At 51.3% G+C, this 25,786-nt stretch overlaps 2 protein-coding genes across 5 annotated transcripts in view; both read left to right on the top strand.

The window, feature by feature from the left end:
* Positions 1–1,564, top strand: part of PNPLA7 (patatin like phospholipase domain containing 7) — a 136,086-nt gene extending 134,522 nt beyond the window's left edge. Inside the window, exon 36 of the mRNA XM_054083893.1 lies at positions 736–1,564. Coding sequence (XP_053939868.1) covers positions 736–816 — 81 coding nt within the window. The 3' untranslated portion in view covers positions 817–1,564. The remainder of the gene's footprint in view (positions 1–735) is intronic.
* A 19,049-nt stretch (positions 1,565–20,613) lies between these two features.
* The window catches only part of NSMF (NMDA receptor synaptonuclear signaling and neuronal migration factor), a 47,358-nt gene continuing 42,185 nt past the window's right edge, over positions 20,614–25,786 (top strand). For all 4 annotated transcript variants that reach the window (XM_054083935.1, XM_054083934.1, XM_054083938.1 and 1 more), the window contains exon 1: positions 20,614–20,799. In XM_054083935.1, the coding sequence (XP_053939910.1) occupies positions 20,729–20,799 (71 nt within the window). In that variant the 5' untranslated portion in view covers positions 20,614–20,728. The remainder of the gene's footprint in view (positions 20,800–25,786) is intronic.

The following is a 25,786-nucleotide window of genomic DNA, read 5'->3' as shown; positions in this document are numbered from 1 at the left end:
GAATCCTCCCTGGGTACAGGAGAAAATACATCCCAGTAGGCATAGCCAAGAAGCACAACGGTGTGGTGAGAACTTCATCCTTCAACAGATGCCCTGAAGAAGCAGGTTAGCATCAGGTTAGCCCTGCTTAGAGCAGATATCTGCATTTTGCCCTGCAGAGAAGCCTTCTAACCAAAGCAGTTGGATTCTGTGGGTCCACCCTGAGGAAAACTGCTGTGAGGCCAGACTTCACACATTGCTTGCAGCCTGAGGTGCAGAAGGGTTGTATTGCTGCTACTCTTATCATAGCATCATCATGCAATGGTTTGGGTTGGAAGAGACCTTAAAGCCCCTCCAGTTCCAACCCCCTGCCATGGGCAGGGACACCTCCCACTGGATCAGGTTGCTCAAGGCTCATCCAACCTGGCCTGGAACACCTCCCCTAGAGCGGCCCGGGGTTGAAAAGATGGAGCTGCCTGTTGTGTTGGATGTGAGCAGTTTCTCAGTGGGAGCACGAGGGTGGTTTGGGAAGGTGCCGGCCTGGGTAGCCGCCCACCTGAGGATGGAAGAAGGCTTCATGTTTTGAGTGAGGAGCTGGAGTGCTGGCGTAAGGATTTTGTTCTCTGGGCTGATCTGTGGTGTGTAAAGGCTGGTGGACAACGAAAGAGGTGGAGAGGAAGAAGGCAGATTTTGTGCAGCTGGGAGAGGATGCTGAAGAATGAATTTGTGCTTATTTATTTATTCATTCTCCTGCAGGATGAAGACATGCAGATAAGAAAGCGCAGGAATCTCCCCAAGGCGGAGGACCAGGCGAGCAGCACAGGAGAGCCAGGGTAGCGCTCAGAAGAGTCTGACCTTGCTGGCTGAGAGCTGCATCCTGTTCCTACCTGTTAAATATTAAGAAAACAAACCAAGGTCTAGTTGAAATTAAGCAAGCTTTATTAAGCAAGGTTTCCTCCTTCTCCAGGCAGTGAATGCGGCGTTCAGCTGCCAGTACTAAGCACAAATACCCACATCGTGCCCGAGTCCCTTTGGAGCTCAGGGAAGGGGTGGCTGCGTGTGCTCCTTTGTGTGGGTGCCAGTGGGAGCGGCCGTTGTTAATCCCTCTGAGCCTGCCAGAGGAGAACCGTGCTGGGAACACACAGTCAAATGCTGCCTTGATTGTTGCTGTTGTATGTTCTAGTTGCTGTTTTTACTGCAAAGGCCCGAAGAACAACGGGATGTTATCCTGCCGTGTGCTGCAGCGGCTCCGAGCAGCAGCACTGGAGACCAGGAGAGGTTTGTGGGTGACAGCAGCAGTATTGCTTTCTTTTCATCCGAATCGGGTAACTGTAATTAACTCCTCAGTGACTTTCAGCCACGTATTTGTGAGCTGTGCTCTGAGCGGAGCAAGCCTGAATGTATTTCACTTGAAATCTGGATCTAAGGAATCGATTAATGTGAACGCTAGCTGTAGAGCCTGTACCCTCAAGCCATCAGCGGAACATTTGCTGACGGGTCATGGAGCTGACACTTGCTGGGCAACTCTGGGATCACTACTTGGCTGTATCTGCCCTGCGAAATAAAGTTATTCTGATGGACTGAAGCATTTGCATGGTCCTTTGTGTTGGGTCCCATGAAGAGAAGGAGCCACTCTTGCCTCTGCTTATATCAGGCTTGCACAAAAACACGTGCAGTTTTAATTCTGCTCCCAGCAGGCATCACTCACCGTGTTGTCAGGCATTGAAAGGAAACCTCTGGTGCTCTTCCCCAAGGGCTGCAGCAGTCGCTGTGAGCTGGGCTGTGTTAAGAAGTCCCCTGGTGCCTGCTCCTCTTGTCTCACATCTGTCGTTGCCGATAGCTCCACTTGGCTGGATAATCAAGGTAATTCTTGCTGTGTGTAAACTCTGCTCAGCGCTGGCTTAGGGGCTGTTGCCTTGAGGGAATTTGTCATCCAACCACAGCACCGACAATGTTCCTCAAAGCTGCCTTCTTTGCTGAGCTCTCCTGGCCCTCTGATGTGGAGCACGTCAGCAGCCAGCAGCGATGCCTCCAGGCATGACCAGAGCTGGGCAGCACAGCTTTGAGACCAGGAACACATTTGGTGGCACCATCGAGGACCACAGTGGTTGTAAGTGCTGTGAAGTGTCACCTGATCTCTGCACTTGACCTTCTCTCCTCTGTCCTCCCGTGTGGCACAGGCTCATCTCTGCCTGCCCTGCATTGAGTTTTCCTCTGTTGTAGAATCATGGAATGGTTTGGATTGGAAGGGACCTTAAAGCCCATCCAGTTCCACCCCCTGCCATGGGCAGGGACACCTCCCACTGGATCTGGTTGCTCGAAGCCTCATCCAACCTGGTCTTGAACACCTCCAGGGGTGGGGCAGCCACCACTGCTCTGGGAAGTGATGGGACACCCTCCCTGCAAGGGTCATCCAGATCTTTGATAACCAATTGTGGTTAATGCAGTTGTAGTGAAAATGTTGCAGTTGCAGGAGATTGTTCCCTGCTGTTGAGAATTAATTACTGCAAAGAAAGCTTCACAATGATTTTGAGGTGGAGCAGGCAGGGCTGCACAGGCTCCAGGGGGGCTGGAAAGGTTTTATTTCTGTTGAGGATGGCTATAGGGTGGTCGTGGTGTCCATTACAGGAGAGGTTTGTAAGCTGAGGAGAAGCCTGGGAGGGAGCGTGGGTGAGTGCCCATCTTACCGTGATCTGCTCTGAGTGACGCAGGAGGAGCGCGGCACTGCACGAGCAGCACAACTGAGAGAGGAAGGATGTAGATGAGATGTGAGTCCCATCAACATCCGCATTTATAGGTGGTTACAGCACAGGAGCCTTTCCAAGGGACAGAGGAACAGGGCTCTTTACTGAGCCCATCCTGGGCCAGTGGGCTTCAGCTGTTGAGGGGTACATGTAAAAATGAGAGTGCCTTCAGCAGAGGTTGGACTGAACCCCCTGATCCTGGATGGACACCTGTGTTGAACTTCCAAGAGCAGCGACTGGTTCTTCTCGTTCCCCAGTTGCTGAGCACTCTGGGCAAGATGGGCACTGCAGGTGATTTTCCAGGAGGATGATGGGTCCATCAGCCTGAACTCAGCACTTCTGTCCTGTTCAGTGGCCCGGGCTGAGCCCCTCCGAGCAGCCAGTGTGGAGAAGCAGGTTGAGAAATGCTCTGGGTGCAGCCTGTGCTGCCCACAGGCTCTCCCGGTGGCTGTGGGTGCTGCGCTGTGCAGACAAATGTGCCCATGTCTGAGATCTGAGAACCAGGCACCCGCTGGAGAGCGGAATTCCCTGAGGAGGGAGGGTGGTTTGAGGAACTGCAGGACTCCAACTCTGGCTGCAGACCCTGTGGAGAAGGGCCAGCAGCGCAGCCGCCAGCCTCGTTTGACCAAGGGACCCACAGCCGGGCTCGCTCGACCTCCTGTGCTGGGAGTGGTGGCTTTGCTGTCCCCACAGGGCAGCACCCGGACCTGCTGCAAGTGGTTCCATGCAGGTAATGACTCAGTTGCTTCGTTAACGTGGCCTCATGACCATTAGAGACAGCTCCAGTGGGGTTTGAGGAGAATGCGCTGCTGTTGGCCATGTGGCAGCTGAAAGCTCCTGTCTGAGATCTCCAGGAAGCTTTGCTGGGGTGGGAGGAGGAAGCTTTGATCTCTGGCTCCTGCCTGGCTGTTGATGGAGATTCCCACTGTGGGTTCTCGGGTTTCTTGCCCCGTGTGGAACTGGTTGGGTTTGTGCAGCTCCTCCAGGCTTTGGGTAGGACTGGCCAGGGCTGTGGTGGGACCCTGTGATGTTCCTTCCCTGCAAGCGTCATTCTCGCTGCGTGTTGTTCCCAAATTAATCTCATCTTATTTACTAGTGCTCCCCTGACCTCCTCCAATGTGTGATTTTCCCTGCGTGCCGCCCGAGGACTGTGTTTAAGCTGTCAAGATGCGGGGGCTTTACTGTGCCTCTGGGTTTAATTTACGGTTGCTGTGAATAAGAGCCAGTAATAAAATCAGCAAACAAGAAATACAGCAAATATTTTCCTCTGCCACAGGCTCTCCGTGAGGCCGGACCAGCGCCCACTGCTGAGAGCCAAGCCAAAACATGTCCATGGGATGCCACAGGACCAGGACTTCCCAAAGGAGTTGGGGCAGGAGGCATTGGGGTTATTAAGACATATTTGGTGAGTGGAATGTGGCTTTTGCTGGCCCCTGGGCACAGACTGCCAGTAGAATCATAGAATCATAGAATCGTGGAATAGTTTGGATTGGAAGGGACCTTAAAGATCATCCAGTTCCAACCTCCCCTGCCATGGGCAGGGACACATCCCACTGGATCAGGCTGCCCAAGGCCCATCCAACCTGGCCTTGAACACCTCCAGGGATGGGGCAGCCACAGCTTCCTTGGGCAACCTGGGCCAGTGTCTCACCACTTTCATCATGAAGAAATTTCTCCTCATGTCCAGTCTAAATCTGCCCCTCTCCAGTTTACACCCATTGCCCCTCATCCTATCACCAGAAGCCTTTGGAAACAGCCCCTCTGCAGCTTTCTTGTACCCCCTCCAGGTACTGGAAGGTCACTATAAGGTCTCCTGGGACCCTTCTCTTCTCCAGGCTGAACAAGCCCAACTCTCTCAGCCTGTCCTTGGATTGGAGGTGCTCCAGGTCTCGAATCATCCTTGTAGCCTCCTCTGGACCCATTCCAACAGCTCTATCTTCTTCTTATGTTGAGGATTCCAGAACTGGACACAATACTCCAGATGAGGTCTCCCAAGAGAGGAATAGAGGGGCAGAATCCCCTCCTCGCCTTGCTGGCCACGCTGCTTTGGATGCAGCCCAGGACACGGTTGGCCTTCTGGGCTGCGAGCGCACATTGCCGGCTCATGTTGAGCTTCTCATCAATGGGCACCCCAAGTCCTTCCCCTCAGGGCTGTTCTCAATCACCTCGTCCCACATCCTGTACTGAAACCGGGGATTGCCCCAGTTTGCCCTTGGGTGTGAAAGCAGGGAATGCAGCCCAGCACTGCCCAGCCCCTTCCCTTACTGAAATCCTGGCTTTTAGGGGATGCTGTGGCACCAGCAGAAGCAAAGTGTTTCACTGTTGTTTAAAACAAGATCACTAAGGGAAGGCCAAACCAAAGTGGTGTCAATGTTCATCCTGGTTTTAGAAGAGCGTGTCCCTTAAATGTGGAGTCAGGACGGCTCCTGGGGACACTCCATGCACAGCAGGAGCAGCTCTAAGCAGCATTCCGAGCGCTGGGAATGCACTCAGGGTCTGAGTGTTAGCACACATGTGGCATTTTCACAGGTAATTGGCAGCGACACCGTCACCTCCACACCAGCAGGGATGGCTCATAATGAAGCCTCCTGCCATCAGGGGTTACAGACAGGAATGAGCTGCCAGGTCTCCAGCTCTGGAAGTGCAGAGGTTTATCTGTGATGAGTGACGTTTTGAACCAATGCGACCTCGATACAGAACTGTGCCAAGCCCACACTCCCCTGGATGGCCCAGGACCCCGCTGACACCAGGCAGGATCTGGTCCCAAGAGGTACAAATGCTAACGATGCTGCTGGAAACACTTATTTTTGGAAATCGTGGCAGTACATGTCAGGTACAGGCTTGGCAGCACCAGTGGGTGATGCCGACCTCGCAGCGATGAGCACAGCTCTGCGCTAGAGTGCTCATGCGGTGTGTAATTTGGGATCAGAAAGAACACCAAATGCTCATTAATTTTAAATGTGCCATGAGTGACACATCTTTTCCTCGAAGAAGGCACATCAGATGTGATGCACAGCCCCAGAAGAAGATGTCAAATAAGGCTGGTGCCTCGCTCAAGCAGCCCTGACCTGTCCTGGGCTCAGTGCTGTGCCCATCCTTGAGGGCGTTGCTGCTGCCTAGAACGCTGTGAGTGGGTGTGGGTGGCCCCAAATGCCCTATTTGCCCTTGGCATTGGCTGCCAGGGTGCTGGGCACCTGGCTGGGCTCAGGGAGGCACCGGGGGTGCTTTTCAGCATTGGCCATGCCTGCAGCCACATTCACACCCAATGTTATTATTTTATTCCCTCTTGGGTTTGTGTCTATCCATGTCTTCACTGAGTAGCAAAAGCCTTTTTCCTTGCCGTGACTAATGGCTGCCTCAAGACAGAGGTCACAGCCAGTTGCTGCCATGGCCAGAAGGGTTGTTTCTGCTCTCTGAGTGAGAATTTGCCCAGGCTGTGCTGTGCGTTGGCTCTTGTGTGGTTGGATGTGGTGTGAGCTCTGTCATTCTTGGCTTCATCATTCTCAGTTCCGTCTTGGTGCTTTCTCCTCTCCTGCTGGTGTGGTTCTGTTCCCTCAGTGTGTGACTGGGCTCTTGCTGCTGTCCCTCTCCCAGATCAGCTGGAAGTGGCTGGTGGGTGGCTCCTCTCCCTGCTGTGGAGCTGGGGATGCCCGCCCAGCTCAGGACATCCCTTAAGCTGCTGCCCTGTGACTCAGTCACAGCACTAAGTCACTTGGTGGCTGCAAAATCCCTCTCCTTTGTTCGCTTTCTCACTGGAAACAGAAAGAGTTTAACAAAGCAAAGTTTGGAAAAGCTTTTAAAGCAGGGCTGGCAAACTGGTGCTGCCCTGGGATTCTGAAAGTAGTGAGATGGGAAAGACACAGCGAGGAGAAGATCGTGCTGGCCTCATGGATGGGTGCTCCAGCTGCAGCTGAGAGTGCTGGTGCAGGGCTGCCCAACCCAGGCAGCTCCTGTCACCTTCATGGCTCCTGCTGGGACATGTACCTGGTGGTGAAGGGATTTTGGTCCTCAAAAGCAGAGTGTCTGAGAGCTGAGGTTGTTGGGGTGTGCGTGCCTCTTTCTGGAGCTCTTCTTCTGTGAGCAGTGAACCTTCCAGTGTACTCCAAGTGTCAGGAAAGATGTTGCCTAAATGCTCAGGAGCTGCCATAATTCATGGAGATGGCATGTGCACTGCAGCCATTCCTCAGTGCAAACGGGTGGCAGGAGAAGAGCAGAGCGCTTCCATTCCTCCAGGATGGTGAGTAGGGATTTTAGAGAGCTAAGTGAGGGGGATGGATGACAAAACTGTACCTGGCTGGTGTGGTTGGTAGCACCCTGCCAGTCCCCAACTCTCAAATGCCGGGATCACCCAGACTTGAGAAGCTGAGGCTTTCAGGGAGTCCTCACAGTGGCTGCCAGGGGAGGCTTTACAGAAGGTCCAGGCAGATGCATCAGCTGCCAAGTGATGAGACAGAGCTGAGTCGCTGCTGAAGCCATGGACAGGGTGGACACCAGAGCCTGGGCATCACAGCATCTCTGCTACCCTTCACCACTGTCAAGTGGATGGGGGTCCACAGGGGACCAGTTGGGCTGGCTGGGCTGTTTTTCTGGCTGGGAAGCTGAACTGTTTAAGGCAACGCCTTTGGAGACCCAAATCCAGGCTGTGTCCCTGCTGATCTGGGAGCTGCTCATTTTGCATGAGGCAAGAACAAAGTGGAAGCACAGAGTCCTGAAAAAAAGGCTGCCAAGTCCCTGCAGAGCAGCACCCATCCAGGGCCCCTGCACGTGTCCCTGCAGCAGGCAGCCCTGGCTCCTATGGGACCCTCCTCCCCAAAATGTGCCCCTGCGTCGGCTGTGCTGCTCTGCAGAGAGGCTGAGCACCATGTGCCGGGACCGCGGGGCCCCAGAGGAGCCGTCACCAGGGCTGCCAGCATCCTTCCCAGTACGAGCGGAGACTCAGCGGGGCAAGCGCTTTGCCTTCCCAAACTAGGTCACGCCGTGAACTCCAGCGATGTGGTGGGCAGAGCTAAAAATACCAGCAAAGCCAAGCGCTTGCCCAGCAGCTCTGAAGGGCTGTGGTCTCGCCAGGTATGGACTTTGGCAGAGAGATGCCCCAATCCTCGCCCCAATCCTTACCCTATTCAGGAGGGTTACAGGGCCACTTGGGCTGTTGGGGTCAGGAGGGATTTTGGAGCAGGTGCTGGAAAAGCTGCTCTGGGGCTGCAGGTCCAGAATGTGCCCAAGAAAATGCCTCTGCTGGTGGTGTAAATTAGTCATCACGAGGCATTTTGCAGCCTCCCAGGAGCATTGGATGTCTCATCTCCAGCCTCTTCATCTGCTTCCTCAGAAAACCACTTCATCTTCCCTTTTTTATTAGTGTGTAGACTATTAGTGGCAGAAAATATTGCTGGGTGGGGGGTGGAAATGTAACCCAAGCTTGATGCAAGAACTCAGCTAACTGATGTTTTATCTCTTGAGAAAGAGTGTGCTTTTGTTTTCGGAGGAAACCCAGAGGATGGGGATGAGTGGCCCCCAGTGTGCTAATAGGACGAGCATGGCTCTGTCCCTGCACTGCTGGGATGAGCATGGTTATGTTCCTGGGCTGCTAGGGTGAGCGTGGCTCTGTCCCTGCACTGCAGGAGATAGGATGGGGTCTGGAGCCCATCCCCAGCCTCGAGGCTTGTACCAAGCCCATGTGGCTGCTGCTGCTTGCAGCTCAGGGACTTCGTCTGTCCCCTCTTTGTGCCTTTTTTCCCTGTGGGATTTCAGCCATCCTCTCTTTGGCCACAGCTCCTTGGACTGCAGAAAAGCGCAGCCAGACCATCCTGGCTTTTTTCATCCTTTGCCTCCAATCCCGGCACCCGGGGCCAGCACTGTATTGCTGGTGCCTCAAAGGCAACAGCTTCTGACTGTCGTTCCCCTGATGATGTCTAGATTTTTTGCATCCCATCTTTTTTTGGATGAAACCTTTCCTCTGTTCCTGTATAAGAGCTGGCCTATTTTAACACTGCCAACTGAAAAGGGGTTTGTGCACAGAGCAGCTCCCAGTTGCTCTGTACGACTTCTCTGCTGTAATTATTCCCTCCTGGTCCCGCTGCTTCCAACAGCTGTGTAATTCATCAGCTGTGTTTTGTGCTCATCTCTCAATCAATGATGAAAACATTGATTAGTGTCAGGCTGGGACCGACTCCTGCAGAATCCCTCTAAATCATCTCTGTTCGTTGATGACTCCTTGTTTTGGTGATGGGTTTGCAGCTCTCCATCCATTTAATGCGGCCTTTATTCAGATTGTATAGTGCTAAATTCGTAATTAGGGTGTCATATGATATTAAGTCAAACATGTTGCCAAAAGCTAAGCAAATAATGGCTTCATGGTAACCTTTATCTTTAAACTGGTAATTTTTCAAAGGATGAAATGAGGCTCATTTGACAAGACATTTTTCCATTACACCCCACTGATGGGTGTATTTTTAGTCCTTGAATTCCATACTAACTGAATCCTCTGCACCCTCTCCACTTTCCATAGAATCATGGAATGGTTTGGCTTGGAAGGGGCCTTCACAGGTCATCCAGTCCAACCTGCCCTGTAGCAAGCAAGGACATTTTCAACCAGATGAGGTTGCTCCAAGCTCCATACGTATAACCTGACCTTGCGCGTTTCCAGGGACAGGGCATCTACCACCTCTCTGGGGACCTGGGCTAGTGTTTTGCCGTCTTCAGTGTGAAAAATTTCTTCCTGATTTCTTCTAAATTTCTTCTTTTCAATCGTAATGGCATGCCGGACTGACTGGCTGTTAACCAAGGCACCCATTTTGCATGCTGAGCACCACATTAGCCTCCCGCCAAGCCTGGCATCTCCACAGGCTTCAAGCTATTCAGCAGCAGGAGAAGGTGGCTCAGCTCAGGGTGCTGCTGGAGGGCCCTCAGGTGCAGATCGTGTGGATTTGCTTGTTTTGAAGCCCCGCAGATGTTAGCTGAGATGCCAGTGGTGGTCAGTAGAGCAGAGAGTATTTCATTGTCCTTGTTTCTTACATTCCCGTCCTTTCTAAATGCAAAAGAGAGATGCTGAGGGCCTTGGCTCCGACAATGTTCCTCCTCAGCTAGAAATGCTGTGGCTTCTCTATGCTCAGACTGGGTGATCCCTGAGCAAGGCAATGTTGCTTTGACATCAGTCCTGCTCCAAGCAGGAGGTCGGACTGGATTCATCTGATGTTGCTCCTAGAGAACCTTTTTGTGGTTCTCTAGGCCTATGAAATGAACTGACAACATCATTAATGTTTGTTTTGTTTCTAACATATTCAGTGAACACCTTCTCACTGGTCGTGGCTTTTCCAGGCATGGATTTTCCTCTGTCCATTTTCACTCCTCTATCAATATCGCTGCTTCATAGCTCATAGTGGTGATTGCCGCATACCGATTAGTATTTATTACATTCTTCCTCTTCATATACATTGTCATTTTGTTTCCAATTGCTGTTTTCAGACTACCAACTTACAGCATGGGCTTTCAGCCAATGTTATATTTCCTTGACTCCGCAATATTAGCTTTTCTGTTCCATTCCAAGCTCTACTCAAAGAGCCGCTTATTTCCCACTCTACAGGGCTGTTTCTCCTTCAATTTTTCTCATACTTGTCACCATTTCCATGAAGTTTGTGAAGCTGCTCATTCCATGAGCGATGAAAAGACTAACGAGCTCTACCAGTTCACAGCCGTTCCATGCATCCATGACACGCTGGCAGAACAGACTGGAGCAGCTGTACTGAGACCATCTCACCTGTCTCATCTCCAAGAGGAGCTCTGCTCCAGCTTTGCTGAGAATCCCACCTGACCTTGCACCCAAGAGGAGCTCTGCTCCGGCTGTACTGAGACCATCCCACCTGACCTGGTGCCCAAGAAGAGCTCTGCTACTGCTGTGCTGAGACCATCCTGCCCGACATAGTGCTTCAGGGAGGCTCTACTCCAGCTGCTCACACCTGATCCAACACTTGAGCTGATCTTCTCACACCAGAGCACCTCTTAACCCTTCCTGGCAGCTTGTTGCACTGCCTCACTTAAAGTTTTCCTTTAGGTCTACCCTGAATCTCATGCCACAGTTTAATCCTATTGCTTCCTGCCCTGTCCTGCCTTCAACCTGGTATAATTGACCATATTGCTGTGGCCCCCCCCTCATCTTTCTTTTTCTGGGACGAATTGGTCCCACTTTCAGCCTTTGCTCACAGCTGCTCTTTTGCACCGTCCATCCCCTTCCACTGCTCCCTCTGAGGTCCAGCCAACCCCGATCTCTCATGAAACGCCTCGGCGAGAGCTGTCCAGGTCCTCCAGCTGGTGTTGTACCAGACCCGTGCAGCCCTCGCACCGTGGCACAGTTCTGTATTATTCCTCATGCTGTGACATCCACCCTTTTTGCACAAGCACAACACTATTGGCTTTGGTTCAGCTGAAGATTTGCAGCACCATCCATCTGCATTTCCTGCTGAACAGTGATGGGTTCAGCTGCTGCCCATCACAAGCTCCCCGATGAATCTTACTCAGCACCCATCTCATTTCATTATCAACCTTTGGTGGCTGCTCCTCTTAGTACCCATAGGGCAGCTTGGAAGCCGGACACAGGCAGGGACTGCAGAAGGTAAAACACTCTCCTACCCCCTCTCACACACCACACTTGCTCCTTCCCTGTGTCCTGGGCTATTTTATTTGCAATTGTGGAATTTGATATCTTTGCACAGGACCTAACCTAGAGGCTCTTTGCTGCTTGCACCTTCATGTGATGCACCAGGTGAAGCAGATAGCACTGATTTTGCTAAACCATTGATGCTGTTGGCCATGACTGTGTGTGCAGCCCGGCATGAACCTCCCCGTGCTGCCCAGAGCCGCTTCTTGTCACTAGCACAGATGCAAGTATGTACTTCATGCCAGAGAGAGGAGCCGTGGAACACCCTGCCACACACATGACACAGCAAAGCCCACTCTCCGCTTTTCCTCACCTCCCTTGCAGCTTCTTGCTCCTTCTGCATCATGAAACACTTTCCTTCCACCCACCAAGAGGGAAAGGCTAAATGCATCCCTTCTCATCCTCCAGCTGAACTTTCTAAGTTACCCTTCCCATACATTTCTACCTCCTTTCCCCTTGCTCCTAGGCCTCACTCTATGCAGGATCAGTCCCCACGTGCTCAACTGCTGCTCCCGCGTACAGCTCCTGTTGGAGGGAGCTGGTCCTGCCATGCCTGGGACTGTGCAGAGCGTGGGTGCTGCATTTCCAGCTCTCCCTTTTGCCCACAGTAACAGCAACTGCGCAAGACACGTGGAGAAGGTTTCATTCCTGCACCCAGCGCCTTTCGATACAGCAAGAGTTGGGAATGGTGCAGGGGTGGAGCAGAGCTTCAGGAGTGAGATGTTTGCAGGGACACAGTTGCACAACTCTCCTTTAGTTGCAACTTCTTCTCTTCTGCCTTCAATATAACAACCACTTCAGCTTCTCCTCTGCTGTGTGGTACCAATGTCAGGACAAAGTCAGACTGTTATTTTGCCAAACAATGAAATACTGAGATGTAGATGGAGCAAGAACTGAGTAATCACTGAATCATTGACCAATCAATTACCATCAATTACCAGTTCCTGGAACACATTCGGGAATCCCGACCTTGAGGAACCTCCAGGGTGAAGTCCTGCACTTCCACAGCTGCTGGTGCTGGGGACACGAGCAGTAAACTCCATCTCTAGTAAGTGCAAACCCAGTTCCCATCACCAGGAGGGTGGTGCGGTATGGGAACACAACACACTCAGAAGGGCATCACCACCCAGCAAGAGTGTCACAACTCAGCCAAGCAAAGCTGACTGTCCTCCAGAGAGCCTTCGCACCAGTGCTCCCACATTTCAGTGGAGAAGTTAGGGAATCTTTTCCCTGTATACAATATCCATCTTGTTTCCTTTGTTATATAGATTGGTTTCATTTGTTGTAGTTTATCCTAAGGAAAAGGCTTATGTCATTTTGATACCACTAATTTAGCCAACAGGAGTGAAACAGTGAAATGATGTTACTGCCCTGCTCAGACCCTCCCTCCTGCTACAGGCAATGCTCATTTCTTTTGTTTCTTTCCTCCTGCTGTATCATTATAAGACAAAAAGAGGGATATAATGTTATGCTGCTCTAGAAATGCCCACTCTCCTGTCAGTGCTCCTGACTCAGAAACGTGGTGTCTCATCTAGACTCCCCCTCTCCTGGGCAGAGTGAGTTCCCTCACAGGGACTTAGGAGTGCACTTTTGAAATGATCCCAGCCCAGGATGGACACAGACACAGACTGCCATGATCTCCAGTGCTGGTTCCGTTCTCTTTCTTTGGACTCTTTGGCAGCTCTGCCTGCCTGTATTGCTTTTGAGCATTGCAGCTCACAGTTGCCCAGTGTTGGTGTTGGGTGCTCTTGGGCTCAAATGGCCAGGAAAATCACAAGGCAGCAAGGAGCAAAGTTCTGGTGTGAGATAGAAAGCAGGATTACAGGAACTGGGAAAACACCCTGGCTGTGTTCAAGGAGGAATTTGGGAAGGGACATAGGGATTTGGGAATGAATGAAAGGGGCCTACATGGTTGGTGGGATTGGAAGTGCTCCTGTCCTCCCTTGAGTGTCTGAACTGTATTATTAATTGTGCCAGGGGAGATTTAGACTGGATATTAGGAAAAATTCCATCACAGAAAGTGTTGTCAAGCACTGGCAGAGGCTGCCCAGGGAAGTGGTAGAATCCTCCTCCCTGGAGGGATTTAAAAGATGTGAAGACGTGGTGCTGAGGGACACGGTTGAGTGGTGGAGTTGGCAGCGTAAGTTTTACAGTTGGACACGATGATCTTAAAGGTCTTTTTCAACCTAAATGACTCTGTGAGACTGTGATTATTATCGTTATTATTACTGTTATTACTTTATGAATCGGTGTGCATGCATATTAACAAGGGTACTCATGGGATTGAGTCTGCCTGGCTCCAGTCTACATGGCACAAGGCATGGCTTGCATTTAGAAAATGATTTTAGCCTTCTGGGACCACATTTTAAGTCAGGTTTGTTCAATAATTCACATTCCAAGCCCTCAGTCTTAACTAGGCTTCCCATTTGCAATACAAATGTAACAAATGACAGGCAGGGCTGAGTAGTGAGACTTCTCTGTGGCTGGCACGTGAGCTTGTGTCACCTGGCTGTGGTAATGCCATCGAGACCTGGATGGAGCAGCCTTGTCAGGAAGGCAGCTCAAGATTTTCAGCCAGCAGAGTAATGGCTAATTGAGTGTATTTCAATCATGAGATCCACAGAAGGAAAGCAAACTCCACAGAGATGAAAATTGCATCTTAGAGTAATCTGAATGTGGGTAGATAATTAGGCCTATATTTCATGGGAACATTTGCTGGGCAACATAATGAAAAGGCCAGCAACATAATTTTCTTTAAGTAGTGTGATGACTCCCACTGGGGCCCGGCCATGCCGGTGCTGGTGCTGCAGTGCAGTGGGAGCAGAGAAAGGCGTTGTCTGGCCACAGGGAAGGTTGCATGACAGTGCCAAGCTGCAGCCCGTCCTCCCCATCTCTAAAGCCTGCTCAGAGAAAGCTGCTATGGCTCCTGCACTGCTCTTGGCAAAATAAAACCCGCAGCCTCCGCTCTCACTCTGAACCTCTGCCACAGCAAAGTTTGGCCAGGTTGTGCCTGCAGAGCCAGCCAGACCCTGCCCAGCTCAGGGCTGCGGTGGGAGCGAAGCAGTGGGAAGCCAAGGTGCTGCCACTGGACCCAACTTGGAAAAGCTCCTGCTCTGAGTCATTGTTTGATCCAGCTTGGAGGGTCAGCAGGGGCTGACGAAGTGGCTCTGCAGCTGGGGATCGACGGAAATGCAGCACGGCTGTCCGTGCCCAGGAAACACACTTGTGTGAGAAGCCCAAGGAGCTGAGCCAGTGCAAGGGCTGGGCTTTGCCCTGGGCACAGGCGATTTGTGCTGTTAACAGGTGGCTGCACTCATCCAGGAGGGTGCACCAGCCCTCAAATGCCCCCAAGCTATGGCTATGCATGGGGAGTGAGCTCCAAGGCCATTTCCAATCCCGTTTGTTCCAAATTTGGGATAAAAGGGCTCTGCTTTTCTACATCCTCCACTTCCACAAAGAACATATCCTCCCTTCTGGATCTCTGGTTTGGCGCAGGGCTGCTTCTCGCTTGCTCTGCCAGGGGCCTGGCACAGAAGGAGACAGATAATGTGAAGTAATACTTTGCTTCTTCATAATGCTTGCAAAATGAGAAGATTTGGGAAAGTGTTGTGACTTAGGAGAGTGAGGAGAGGGTTTAATCTTATAGCGCGGGTTACCCTGTAATTATGGTTTAAGAGGTCTGAATTCTCCTCCCACCAGTGCTGCACTCAGCACATCGGGGCTGGTACATGTCACCTAACAGAAAGAAAGGCTGAGAGGCTGTACCCAGCCTGATAATTACTGATCAAGTCTTTTACCAAAAATAGCTGGTGGTGAGCTAGCCTAACGTTGGGTCTAAATGTTCCACATCCCAGTTGATTCAGAAGAACTGTTCATCCAGTGATCAGGACTTTCTTTGGGACTGCATTTGAACAAGCTCTTTTTTGCTGATGTCAAATGCTTGGCCTTTTAAGAGCAGTTCTGTCCAAATGAATCTCCTCAAAGCAAAGCCATCAGTCTTGGCTAACTCCAACTTGTTAGCTATTGATATTACTTCTGTGATGTATTGCTAAATTTTAATTATGCCAGCATTGAGAAAATTATTTTCTTATTGTGACTCATTAGAGTGAAGTTTCTAATTGTTGAACTTAACAGGAACATCTTTAAGTGGCTCAACTGGCCTAGGGGGAAGGTAGGTAGGTGATATTTCAGAGTGACCTCCTGGTACCTGGGAGACCTTGAGCTTCCCAGTGCAGCTGCTGTAGCAGTTGTCCTCAAACTCTTTCCAAGCAGTGCTATGCAGATAAACCCCGACAGCTCCATCACCACCTTGATTTTATTGCAACCTCTCAAGGCTGTTGTGACTCATCAGAAGAGCTGAACTGGGACACTGTGTTTATGGATAGTGGGCACATCTTCTCTTTTCAGTCTGGTGCATCCCCCTCATCACCACCGCCCTTGTTTTGTGCAGGATGATGGGAGCAGAGGGCAATGGGGTGAAAATGTCTCTGCCTGAGCCAGCCCTTTCTGTATCCTTTCTGCAGCCTGGGAGGCACCTGCACCTTGATTCAAGCTGTGGTCATGCACAGCCCCGGGAAATGTCCTTGGGGATGGGATCCCACACCTCCCTCGGCAGTGCTAACCCTGCTGTTCTGCCCTTCCCAGTAACTCGCTGAGTGTCTCATTTGCAGGACCACACGTGAGCCTGGGAATTTGGACCAAAGAAACTACAGTCATCTCACAAGGCCAGTTAAACATCATGCTTTCTTCCAGTTTTATGCTTTCTGTGCTGCAGAGTCCCTGCTCTTTACCTCCTGACAAAGGCAGCAGCCGTCGTGTGGGCCACAAATGCTGTGTGGGTGGGAATGATATCCAGATGAACCCGGGGAAGAAGGCCATTTCTGAGGATAAGGATCAGTGCCGAGCCCAGCATTGTGCTGCTGAAGTCGGGGTTGTTTTTCTCCTGTGTGCGTATCTTTGCAATTATCTGCTCTGGATGTCCTGAGCCATTTTATTACCTAGCTATTCACTACCATAAGATCCTTACATAAGTCTTTACAGCATCGTGTGTATTCATGACGCTGAATACCTTAGCATCATCAGCAAGGTCTGTCCCCCTTTTTGCAATACCTTTTCAAGATTATTTCTGAATATGCTGAAGTACGCAGACCCCAATGCATGTCCCCGTGGGGCTCCAGCCAAGACCTCCCTCCACCCAGAAGCCTACCTACTGACAGCTCCTCTCTGAGAATCCTTTAACCAGCTGTTTATCTGTTTCAGGTCTTTTCTGTTAATCCCATGGTAGCTGTGTTTCTGTAAGGGACTCCTGCGACAGACCTTTTGGGAATCCAGGCAGACACCTGCTGATCAACTCCCTTAAAGAACTGTAATAGATTTATGAAGCACCCCTTTATTCAAGGGAAAAAAACACTTTTTTTTTTCCTTCCCAGTCTTTTAGATGTATCCAGCTATGCACTAATCATATTCTTTATGACCATTTCTGCCAGTTTGCCCAGGAGGGACCTCAGACTTCATGGTCTGTAACAACCCCAAACCCTTCCCATTTGTCATCTTGAAGCTCTCAGACACTGGGGCTATGTTATGCACAGTGATTACTACTCAGTAATTAAACTGTTTCATGTCTGAGTTCCTCACCACTTATGTGAACCATCTTGCTCTGGTGAATTTGCACTCTTTGATTTGGCTCTTTATTCTTCAACTTCTTCTGCTGACACTTGAATATGAGCCAAATCCAATGCCATATCCATATAAAGAGAATTTTTGGCCCAGGAACTTCTCTGAGCTTTTCCTTGCTGACTGCAGATGCAAAGTATTCATTGTTTTTCTCTTCTGACCTTATCTCCTACGAATGCTCCTCTTGCACCGTAGCCAACTATGACTCTCCAGACTCTCCAGGCTTCCTGTGCCTGACGTGTTTGAAGAAGTACTTATGACTATTTGGCTTTGCCTTTTGCAGGTTGTTCCTACAACAGGTTTTGGCTTACCTTATTTCTCTTTTTGCATTTAAATTGTCAGGATACACATCCTTTAGCTTGTTTAGACAAAATGGCTTTTCTAAACACAAAAAAGACTGTATCCCTGAAGTCTGAGAATCAGCAGGCTGTCTCATCTCAGCCTGATCTCAGACCTAGACCTAACCAGGTTTCCCACAAGACAGAGGTGTGCTGGTTGCTTTGACAAGATGCTGAGATACCATATTTTTAAAGTGTGACACATTTATATAGACAAAAATCATTGCCGGCCAGAATGGATTTGGCCTCTCTTATGTTTCAGGATATTGCACCTTCACCAGTGGATGGAGGGAAGCATTTCTCTGACCAGCTATGATTATATGGAAGCTCTTTTGGAGTGTGCTCCCCTAAGATGACGTGAACTCAGCAGAGAGCTGCATGAGCGGAGGTTTGGGGCTTGGGCAGAGGGACCTTGGTGCTCCCCCTCCTCGGTCTCTTTGCCTACGTGCGTGTGTCTGGAAGGCTTGTTGCCATGGAGAAGTGATAGGGAACAGTCTGCCTGGCTCGCCTGACTTTCTTCCTAGCACGAAGCAAAGGCATCTTTCCAGCTGCAACAAGCTGGAGGCCCGCTGCCTCCTCTTCTGTGCTGTGCTGAGACAACCCAGAGCCCCAAATACGTGGGAGAAACCCAAGGCAGGGAGGAAACGCTAAATGAAGGGAAAGAAGGAAGCAGAGAGCAATAGGGGAAATGGCAGGAAGATGAACCAGTGCTTGTGGAGTGTGATGGAGCAAGGTGCTTCTCAAGGGTGCACAGACCAACAATGAGAGGGCATATGTAGGAACAAGGGAAATTCCCATTAGATATAAGGAAAAAAACTTCCCATGTGAGAGTGGTGCAGTTCTGGGACATGGATTGGAGCAATGGTGGCACCTCTATCCTTGGAGGTCTTCAAAAACCATCTGACCAAGCCCTGAGCAGACAATGTGCCCTTGAAGTGGATTCTAAGTGCCCAGAATCCACTGGGCTGTATTCTCCCCAGCTGCAAAGAGTGAAAACTTCCTAAGGAATGGGCAAGGGAGAGTTTGAGAGAGCTCCAAGAGGTGCAAATGTGACAGAGTGGCCTTAAAATGGATGAAGGTGGAGGCATCCTGCTTTTTAAGTTTGAGAATTGAGGACCCTGAATGCTGCTTCACTACAACTTGTAACTGTTTGCACAGCTCAAGTGCTCTGCAGTTTTATTAAGGTGCTCTCTAAAAACAGGTGGATTTTCTCTCCTTTTCTGTTGTAGAAACTCTTTGGTGACGTGACTGTGCAACAAAAACCAGGGCAGGGATGGGACAGCCATAAGTAGAACTTTAATAGGAGTCATCTTCTGTGGGAAGAAATCCAGTGCACTGACAGTGGGTTTTGTTTTTGTATCCAAAAAATGTCACTGTGAGCAACTTTGGGGTGTTTCCAGGTAGATCCGGTGGGGATTATGTTGGGGATGGAGGACACCTGTCTATTATTCCTTTGCATTTTTAAAGAATTTCATTTGCCACAACTGACAAAATATTTAAACGTAGAAATAAACCCCATATTATTTTCCCTCTAATTACAGAGGGAAAAAGGGGGTAAAGCACAGTCAAAAAGGCTTGGGTTTACCTTATCTTTAAGTATTCCCATGTGTTTCTCTTTTCTCCCTTCTTCTGACGATGTGGGCACCTTTGGATTGCTGTGTCTCTGTGTTTCCAGCGGCGTGAAACGGGTCTAGGCATCGTGTTAGAGGAGCATGCATCAGCTCTGCCACATCTGCTTCCAGCACAGGACTGAGGCAAACCTGCCCTAAAATCTGCTTACAATTAGCACATGGGATGGAGATCGTGTTGTTTAAAGGAGTCTCATCACTGAGTTCAGCACTGTGAAAGAGCAGAGCCCTGTTCATCGTGCTCGAGATACCAAATCCCTCAGGAAAAGGAGCGAGACTTATCTGCAAGAGCAGCTCAGTCAGTGGCAGTGATGGAGCGATGTCACTTAGCACCTCTCTTCTGGTCAGCTGGGCTAAGCTAAAAAACAGCGTGACAACTTTATTTTGCACACATGGCAATTTTTCTGCTCACAGCTTGAGTCTAAGGGAAGATACATTTCTGAAAGTTTGTTATTCACAGTGAATTCTGCGGTGTCTGATAAAATTCCAGCTGATGAGGTATTTACATCCCACTCCTTGTGTCCACACAACCCAGGGTTGCTCGATACCTTATTCATCGTTTTTTCCCCCTCTGCTCTCTACACTAAATTACTTCATTTTTCATTTTGTAGATTAATGGCACAAACAGTTAGACTGAATTTGTTCAAATCCTCCTAGGAATGGTGAAGCCCTGGCAGAGACTGCTCAGGCAGTGGTGGGGTCTCCATCCCTGGAGATGGATGACAAACGTGTGGCAGTGGCACTTCAGGACATGGTTTAGTGGGATGGACGGGATGAGCTTAGAAGGCTTTTCCAACTTTAATGATTCCATGATTCTGTGAAGGGGTTTGGAATGAGATAGAATCATAGAATCACCAGGTTGGAAAGGACCCACTGGATCATCGAGTCCAACCATTCCTAACACTCCCTTAAATCATGTCCCTCAGCACTTCATCCACCCATTCCTTAAACACCTCCAGGGAAGGTGACTCGACCACCTCCCTGGGCAGCTGTTCCAGTGCCTGATGACTCTTTCTGTGAAGAATTTTTTCCTGATGTCCAGTCTGACCCTCCCCTGGCACAGCTTGAGGCCATTCCCCCTTGTCCTGTCCCCTGTCACTTGGGAGAAGAGCCCAGCTCCCTCCTCTCCACAACCTCCTTTCAGGTAGTTGTAGAGAGCAATAAAGGTTACTCCCTCAGCCTCCTCTTCTCCAGGCTAAACAACCCCAGCTCTCTCAGCCGCTCCTCATAAGACTTGTTCTCCAGTGCTGGTCCCTTTTCCCAAGTAACAAGGGACAGGATAACAGCCTCAAGTCGCACCAGGGGAGGTTTAGATTGGATATTAGGAAAAGTTTCTTTACTGACAGAGGGGCGAAGCCCTGGCAGAAGCTGCCCAGGGCAGTGAGGGTGGGGTCTCCATCCCTGGAGGGGATCAGAAAGCGTGTGGCCGTGGCGCTCGGGGACCTGGTTTAGCAGCCACGGTGGGGCTGTGCTACGCTTTGACCGCCTCAGCTCAGCGTCCCCCACGCCTTTCCCGCTCCCGCTTCCCGCTCTCCCCCCGCCTCCTTGGCCCCGCCTCTTGGCTCACGCCCTGGCCCCGCCCCCGCCCCTGGCCCCGCCCCTCTCCCCGCAGTCAATGAGCTGCCGCGGCCGGGCTCGGCCATGGGCTCCGCGGGGCGCTGAGCGGGCGGCGCCGGCCCCGCCGCGGGGCCCTGCCATGAGCGCTGCCGAGGCAATATGGGCACGGCCGTGTCCAAGAGGAAGACGCTGAGGAACGAGGCCATGTCGTCGGTGGCGGCCAAAGTCAGGTGGGAGACGCGGGGGAACCCGCCCGACCCCGGGGCGCTACGGGCTCAGGTGCCCCCGGGCAGGGTGGGCGACCACCGGGCTCATCTAACCCGGGACACCGTTTGTCCCCCCGCGCTCGTTCTCCCCAGAGCAGGGTGCGACCCCCGAGCTCGTCCTCGCGAGCTGTCGGGGCGGGAGTCGTCCCCCCGTGGCTCTGCCCGGGGCAGGATGCGACCCCCGGGCTCATCTCCCCTCCAGGGCAGGGTTTAGACCCCCTCAGGTCTCATCTACCCCCCAGGCAGGGTTTGTCCCCGCTCTAGGTCTCATCTCCCCCCGGGGCAGGGATTGTCACCCCCCTCCAGGGCTCATCTCCCCTCCTAGGCAGGGTTTGTCCCCGCTCTTGGTCTCATCTTCCCCCGGGGCAGGGTTTGTCCCCCTCTCCAGGGCTCATCTCCCCTCCTAGGCAGTGTTTGTCCTCGCTCTAGGTCTCATCTCCCCTCTCCGAGGCTCATCTCTCTTCCTTGGGCAGGGATTGTCACTCGCCGAGGCAGGGTTTGTCCCCTCCAGAGCTTCTCTCTCCCCGGGGCACAGAGCGACCCCAGAGCTGGTTCCCCTCACCCCAGGGCAGGATGCAGCCCTTGGGCTTGTCCCTCCAAGCTGTCATGGAATGCTGCGACCCGTGGGCTCGCCCATCCCGGGGCAGGATGCGACCCCCTGGGCTCGTCCCCCTGAGCTGTTGGGGCAGAGTGTGTCCCCCAGGCTTGTCTCCCCATGGCTCCCTCTGGGGCAGGATGCAACCCCCAACCAGGCTCATCCACCCAAGGACAGGGTGCGACCCCCAGGCTCATCCCAGTGAGCTATTGGGGCAGAGTGCGACCCCCTGGATTTGTCCCCCCCAGGACAGAGTGCAGCCCTCGGGGCAAGGTACGACCCCTGGACTTGTGGTGTGATCTCCCAGGCACATTCCCCTGGGCAGGATGGGACCTCCAGGTTTTATCCCTTTGAGCTGTGGGAGCAGGCTGTGACCCCCAGGCTCACCCCCCCCTCGGGCAAGGTACAACCCCTGAGCTTGTTCCCCCATGGCTCATCCTCCTCAGGGCAGGGTGTGACCCTCCCCAGGCTCATCTTCCCGAGCAGGATGGGACCCCCGCGTTTATCCCTCTGAGCTGTTGGGGCAGGCTGTGAACCCCACACTCATCCCCCCTGGGGCAAGTTGCGACCCCTGGGCTCTTCCCCACAGGGCTTGGGCACAACAGCCTGGGACAAGGGGGCCTGGCGTCCTTCACTGGGGCTGGAGTGCTTTGAGGGGCTCAGAGGGGCCCAGCACCACCTTCAGCAGCCGCCACGTTCCCCAAAATTAGGGGGGATCCTGCAGGAGACCCAACTCCTTCCTGCAGCCCTTCAGCTGCTGGAGGGGGGGTCTGTCTCCAAAGGCATCCCTGCTTCTCACTGCCTGCGTGGCTCACACCACCCACAGGTTTTGTTTGCTGGGTTTGCAAGGAGCAGGGTAGATGTGGGTTTATCAGGGCTGGAGCTTTGCAATCTTTGGGAATTGGGAAGGCAGTCAGTTTGCTTGGGGGGTTCTCGTCATCTGGAATGGCATCTGTGTGTCCCAGGGCAAAGTCGGTAGCTCCCTTCAAGGGGTCTCGCTCCTCTGAATGGAGGACCTGCTGCGTGGAAATCCAGACCCACCACATCTGCCCTCTCCGGCAGCATCCCAGCTACGACATTGACCCGGTGGAAGATCTGGGTTCTTTATCGTGCTGGTTATGTTTTTATATCGCTTGTCCTGCAGTGTAGTATTTCACATACTGTCTGGTTTGCAGGGCTTTTTAGTATCAAAGATGGGAGATGATCCTAGAAAATGCGTTTACTGCTTGGTTGTACTTGGGTTTAAAAAGCTGTTGCGGATGAGCTTTGCTACAGTGCTCTTTGGATGGAACTGACCCTTCTCCCACGCTGCAGCACAAGTGTCACGGCAATCACCTGGTGTCTCTTTGGGGGCATTGGCGCAGCCATTCAGCTGCTCCTACAGCACGCTGTGCCGAGGGGTAGATCTGGCAGAGTCCCTGCTGCATCTAGGCTGGCTCCTCGCTGCAGAAAAATAATGGGAAGAAATAAACTTTTCAGCTACATTATATAACACCTCCTTTGTGTCAGCCAAAATTGCATTAAAATAACCTGGAGTCATGTGTAGGACTTGATCTGTGCTGCTGAGAGATCTCAGTCACCTCTCTGTGACTGTAACTCAGCGTTACAGTATCTCTGCTGTGCCGGGAGGAGAGAGAGCCTTATGGCTTGAAAGGAAGAGATCCAAGATGTCTATATATTGCCGTCTGTGTTGTAAAGAAAATCCGTGCTTCAGAGTCTGGAATGCCTCTAGAGAAAGCCATCCAGGGAGATCAGGGAACTTCTCCCCACGTTATGATGCATTCGTAACCAGTAATGAAAATGTGAGGGGATTGGAACTCAATCTTTAAGGTCGCTTCCAACCCAAACTATTCTATGATTCAACAGTATTCAAAGCTCTGGAATTTTTGGCAGTTGTCAGTCGGTGGTTATACAGAAATGGCACAAAATGCACCATAACTGTTGTAATGGAGCTCTGGGAGTAGGATTAGACAGCCAGTCACACAAACAACCTATTTGGTAACGTTTCAAATGGTAGTGTGGGTGTTTGGGAGCGACTAACATGTTTTGAACGCAACGGCTTGTAAGCCCACACCAGGATGGGCAGATGCTACTCATGTAGTATCAACGGTCTGGGAGGTGTCTCTGGGATTCTGGTTTGCTATACATACTTGCTGTCACTGCTGACGAGTTGCTGGTCATGTGTGGGAGCTCCGAGGTGTCTCTTAGTGGAGTGAATTGTGATGATTTGACCAGAAAAGTTATCTGAGTGGACTCGGAGTGGGGAACACAAAGTCCTTGAGAAACCCCTGGTCATGGCACAGGACAAGTGCCCTTACATGTCTCCCTATCTGTTCCCTGCGCTAGAAATGCCTGATTGAAAAGGATTTTGTGAGGGCAGAGAATTTGTTGAGGACCTCCCTGTGTTGCCTCTTTGCATGAGGAAGGTGTGGGTGTGGACGAGCACTGCCAGTGTCCCACCGTCCTGCCACTCCAGGTACATCTTGGTCCCTGCTGGGTGTGGTCTCTGCCACCTTTAGAATTCCTACAGCCATAAGGACCCACCTGCTGAAAGGTTTCCTCTGGATTTCCCAGAGAACATCTCACGCAGCTCCTCTGCTCTGCCCAGCGTCCTCTTCCATGTGTCCTTATCTTCGTTGACTACAGTGAGGTCTGTGATACAGCATACAAGGGCACAGAGGTGGACTCTGTCCTTCCCAAGAGGGCTGGGGCCTTGGATCCCCTCTGTGGGTAGTGCTGCTGCAGTAATCGGGTCTCCTGCAATTTCATGTCAGCAGCTGTAGGATCCTGTTCTCTTGCTGCAGGAGGAGATGCCCTGAAATTGTTTCTCTGCACCTCTTGAGCTCTGCCCTGTTTGTATTTCTCCGGACATTTCCTTCTGAAAGGAAAATCATCTCCTGAAATTCGCTGCAAGTCCAAGTGGTTGCCGCTGTATATTACATGCGGCTGGAGTGTGTGTGTGTGTGTGTGCGTATTTGCCTGTTTTACTGAGCAGGGAACATCATTTGTTTGCTGTCGTGAGGAATGTGATCTCAGCAGAAGGTGCAAGCTCCCTCGGTTCTTAAATTAAAATCTCTGCAGAGCGACTCGGGGGAGTCTCCTGTCCCAGGAGAATTAATTAAGCCCCGTGCAGTTTGTTGTGCACTGGGTCTTTTAAATAGCTTCTTGCAAAATAATGGCATCATTGCTCTATGCTAGAACTGTTGAGAGCATCTGTGATGCTGCCAGCTTTGGTCTCTGTAGTCTTGTCCTCTCCTGGGAGAGTTGCGGCACCCCGGCTGTGGCTGTGCCTTGGTGCTGTTGCTTTGATCGAATTTGCAGTGCTTGTGTGTGAGATCTGACTGTTGTCCTGTTTTCCTTCCTGTGTGTGCTTCTTTGCCGTGCAGCTCCTGGGACACAAGTGGTGATGGCAGGGATGGTGTGGGTGTCCTTGAAGCATGACCTTGGTGCTGCCCCTCTGCTGACAGCTCCAGCCTGCTGTGCTTTGGGCTGGAGCAGGATCTCTTCATGTCTGACACACGCTCCTTGCCTTACTTAGAACATTTGCAGGGACATGGATGAACCAAAGCCTTTAGAAATGGATTGTCTGTGTCTGTGCCGCACTGATGCCTACAGAGCAGCACTGGCACCCCAAACGTGGTGATACATCGGTCTCTTCCTGCAGCTCTGCTCTGTACTGCTCTGGCCTCCAGCTCTTCCTTGGGACTGTGTGATAGTGCGAGCAGGCATGAGATTTCTGCTGGCTATTCCAGAACCATCTCTCCTTCCCATAATTGGCACAAGAAATAATACAGCTGAGCGTGTGGTTCATTTTGCCCAGTTTTGGACTTTGGTGTCTACTCCAAACGCCCCACAGAGGTAGGAGTTTGGTCTTAGTCTCTCTGCAGTGAGTAGAGTGCATTTAAGCAAGGCTGTGAAGCATTATTTCCTGCAAAGGGGTAAATCATGCCCTGATGAAATGCTGAGGTACTTGAATGCATTCCTTATCCCAGATTTCTTACTGCGTGAGCAGTTTGTGGCTTAGATCAGGTTCTTCGTGGAACCTAGATTGCTTTTCTACACGTGTGAATTTTCCTGTGAGTGATATGAATGCTCTCATGCTTTGATTACCTTGTTGATTTAACTTCTTCCTGCTCTGTCCTCTCTCCTCCCGTCCAACCTTAGTGACTGTGGCTTCCTTGAGGACTAAGGGATCTTTAACTAATGGTCTTTGATCCCTTGCTGACATCCAATTTCCCTTCCTTGAGAGTGAGAATTTCGTATTTAAAGTTAAAATTTTCCAGCTGCCATCTCCCTACACAGATACTTCAGAAATCTGATTTTTGTCAGACTATCATTACTATTGGGTTTAAACAA

This window comes from Cuculus canorus, chromosome 19 (assembly GCF_017976375.1).
Source record: "Cuculus canorus isolate bCucCan1 chromosome 19, bCucCan1.pri, whole genome shotgun sequence".
Classification (NCBI taxonomy): domain Eukaryota; kingdom Metazoa; phylum Chordata; class Aves; order Cuculiformes; family Cuculidae; genus Cuculus; species Cuculus canorus.
This window is presented reverse-complemented; position numbering and strand designations above follow the sequence as displayed.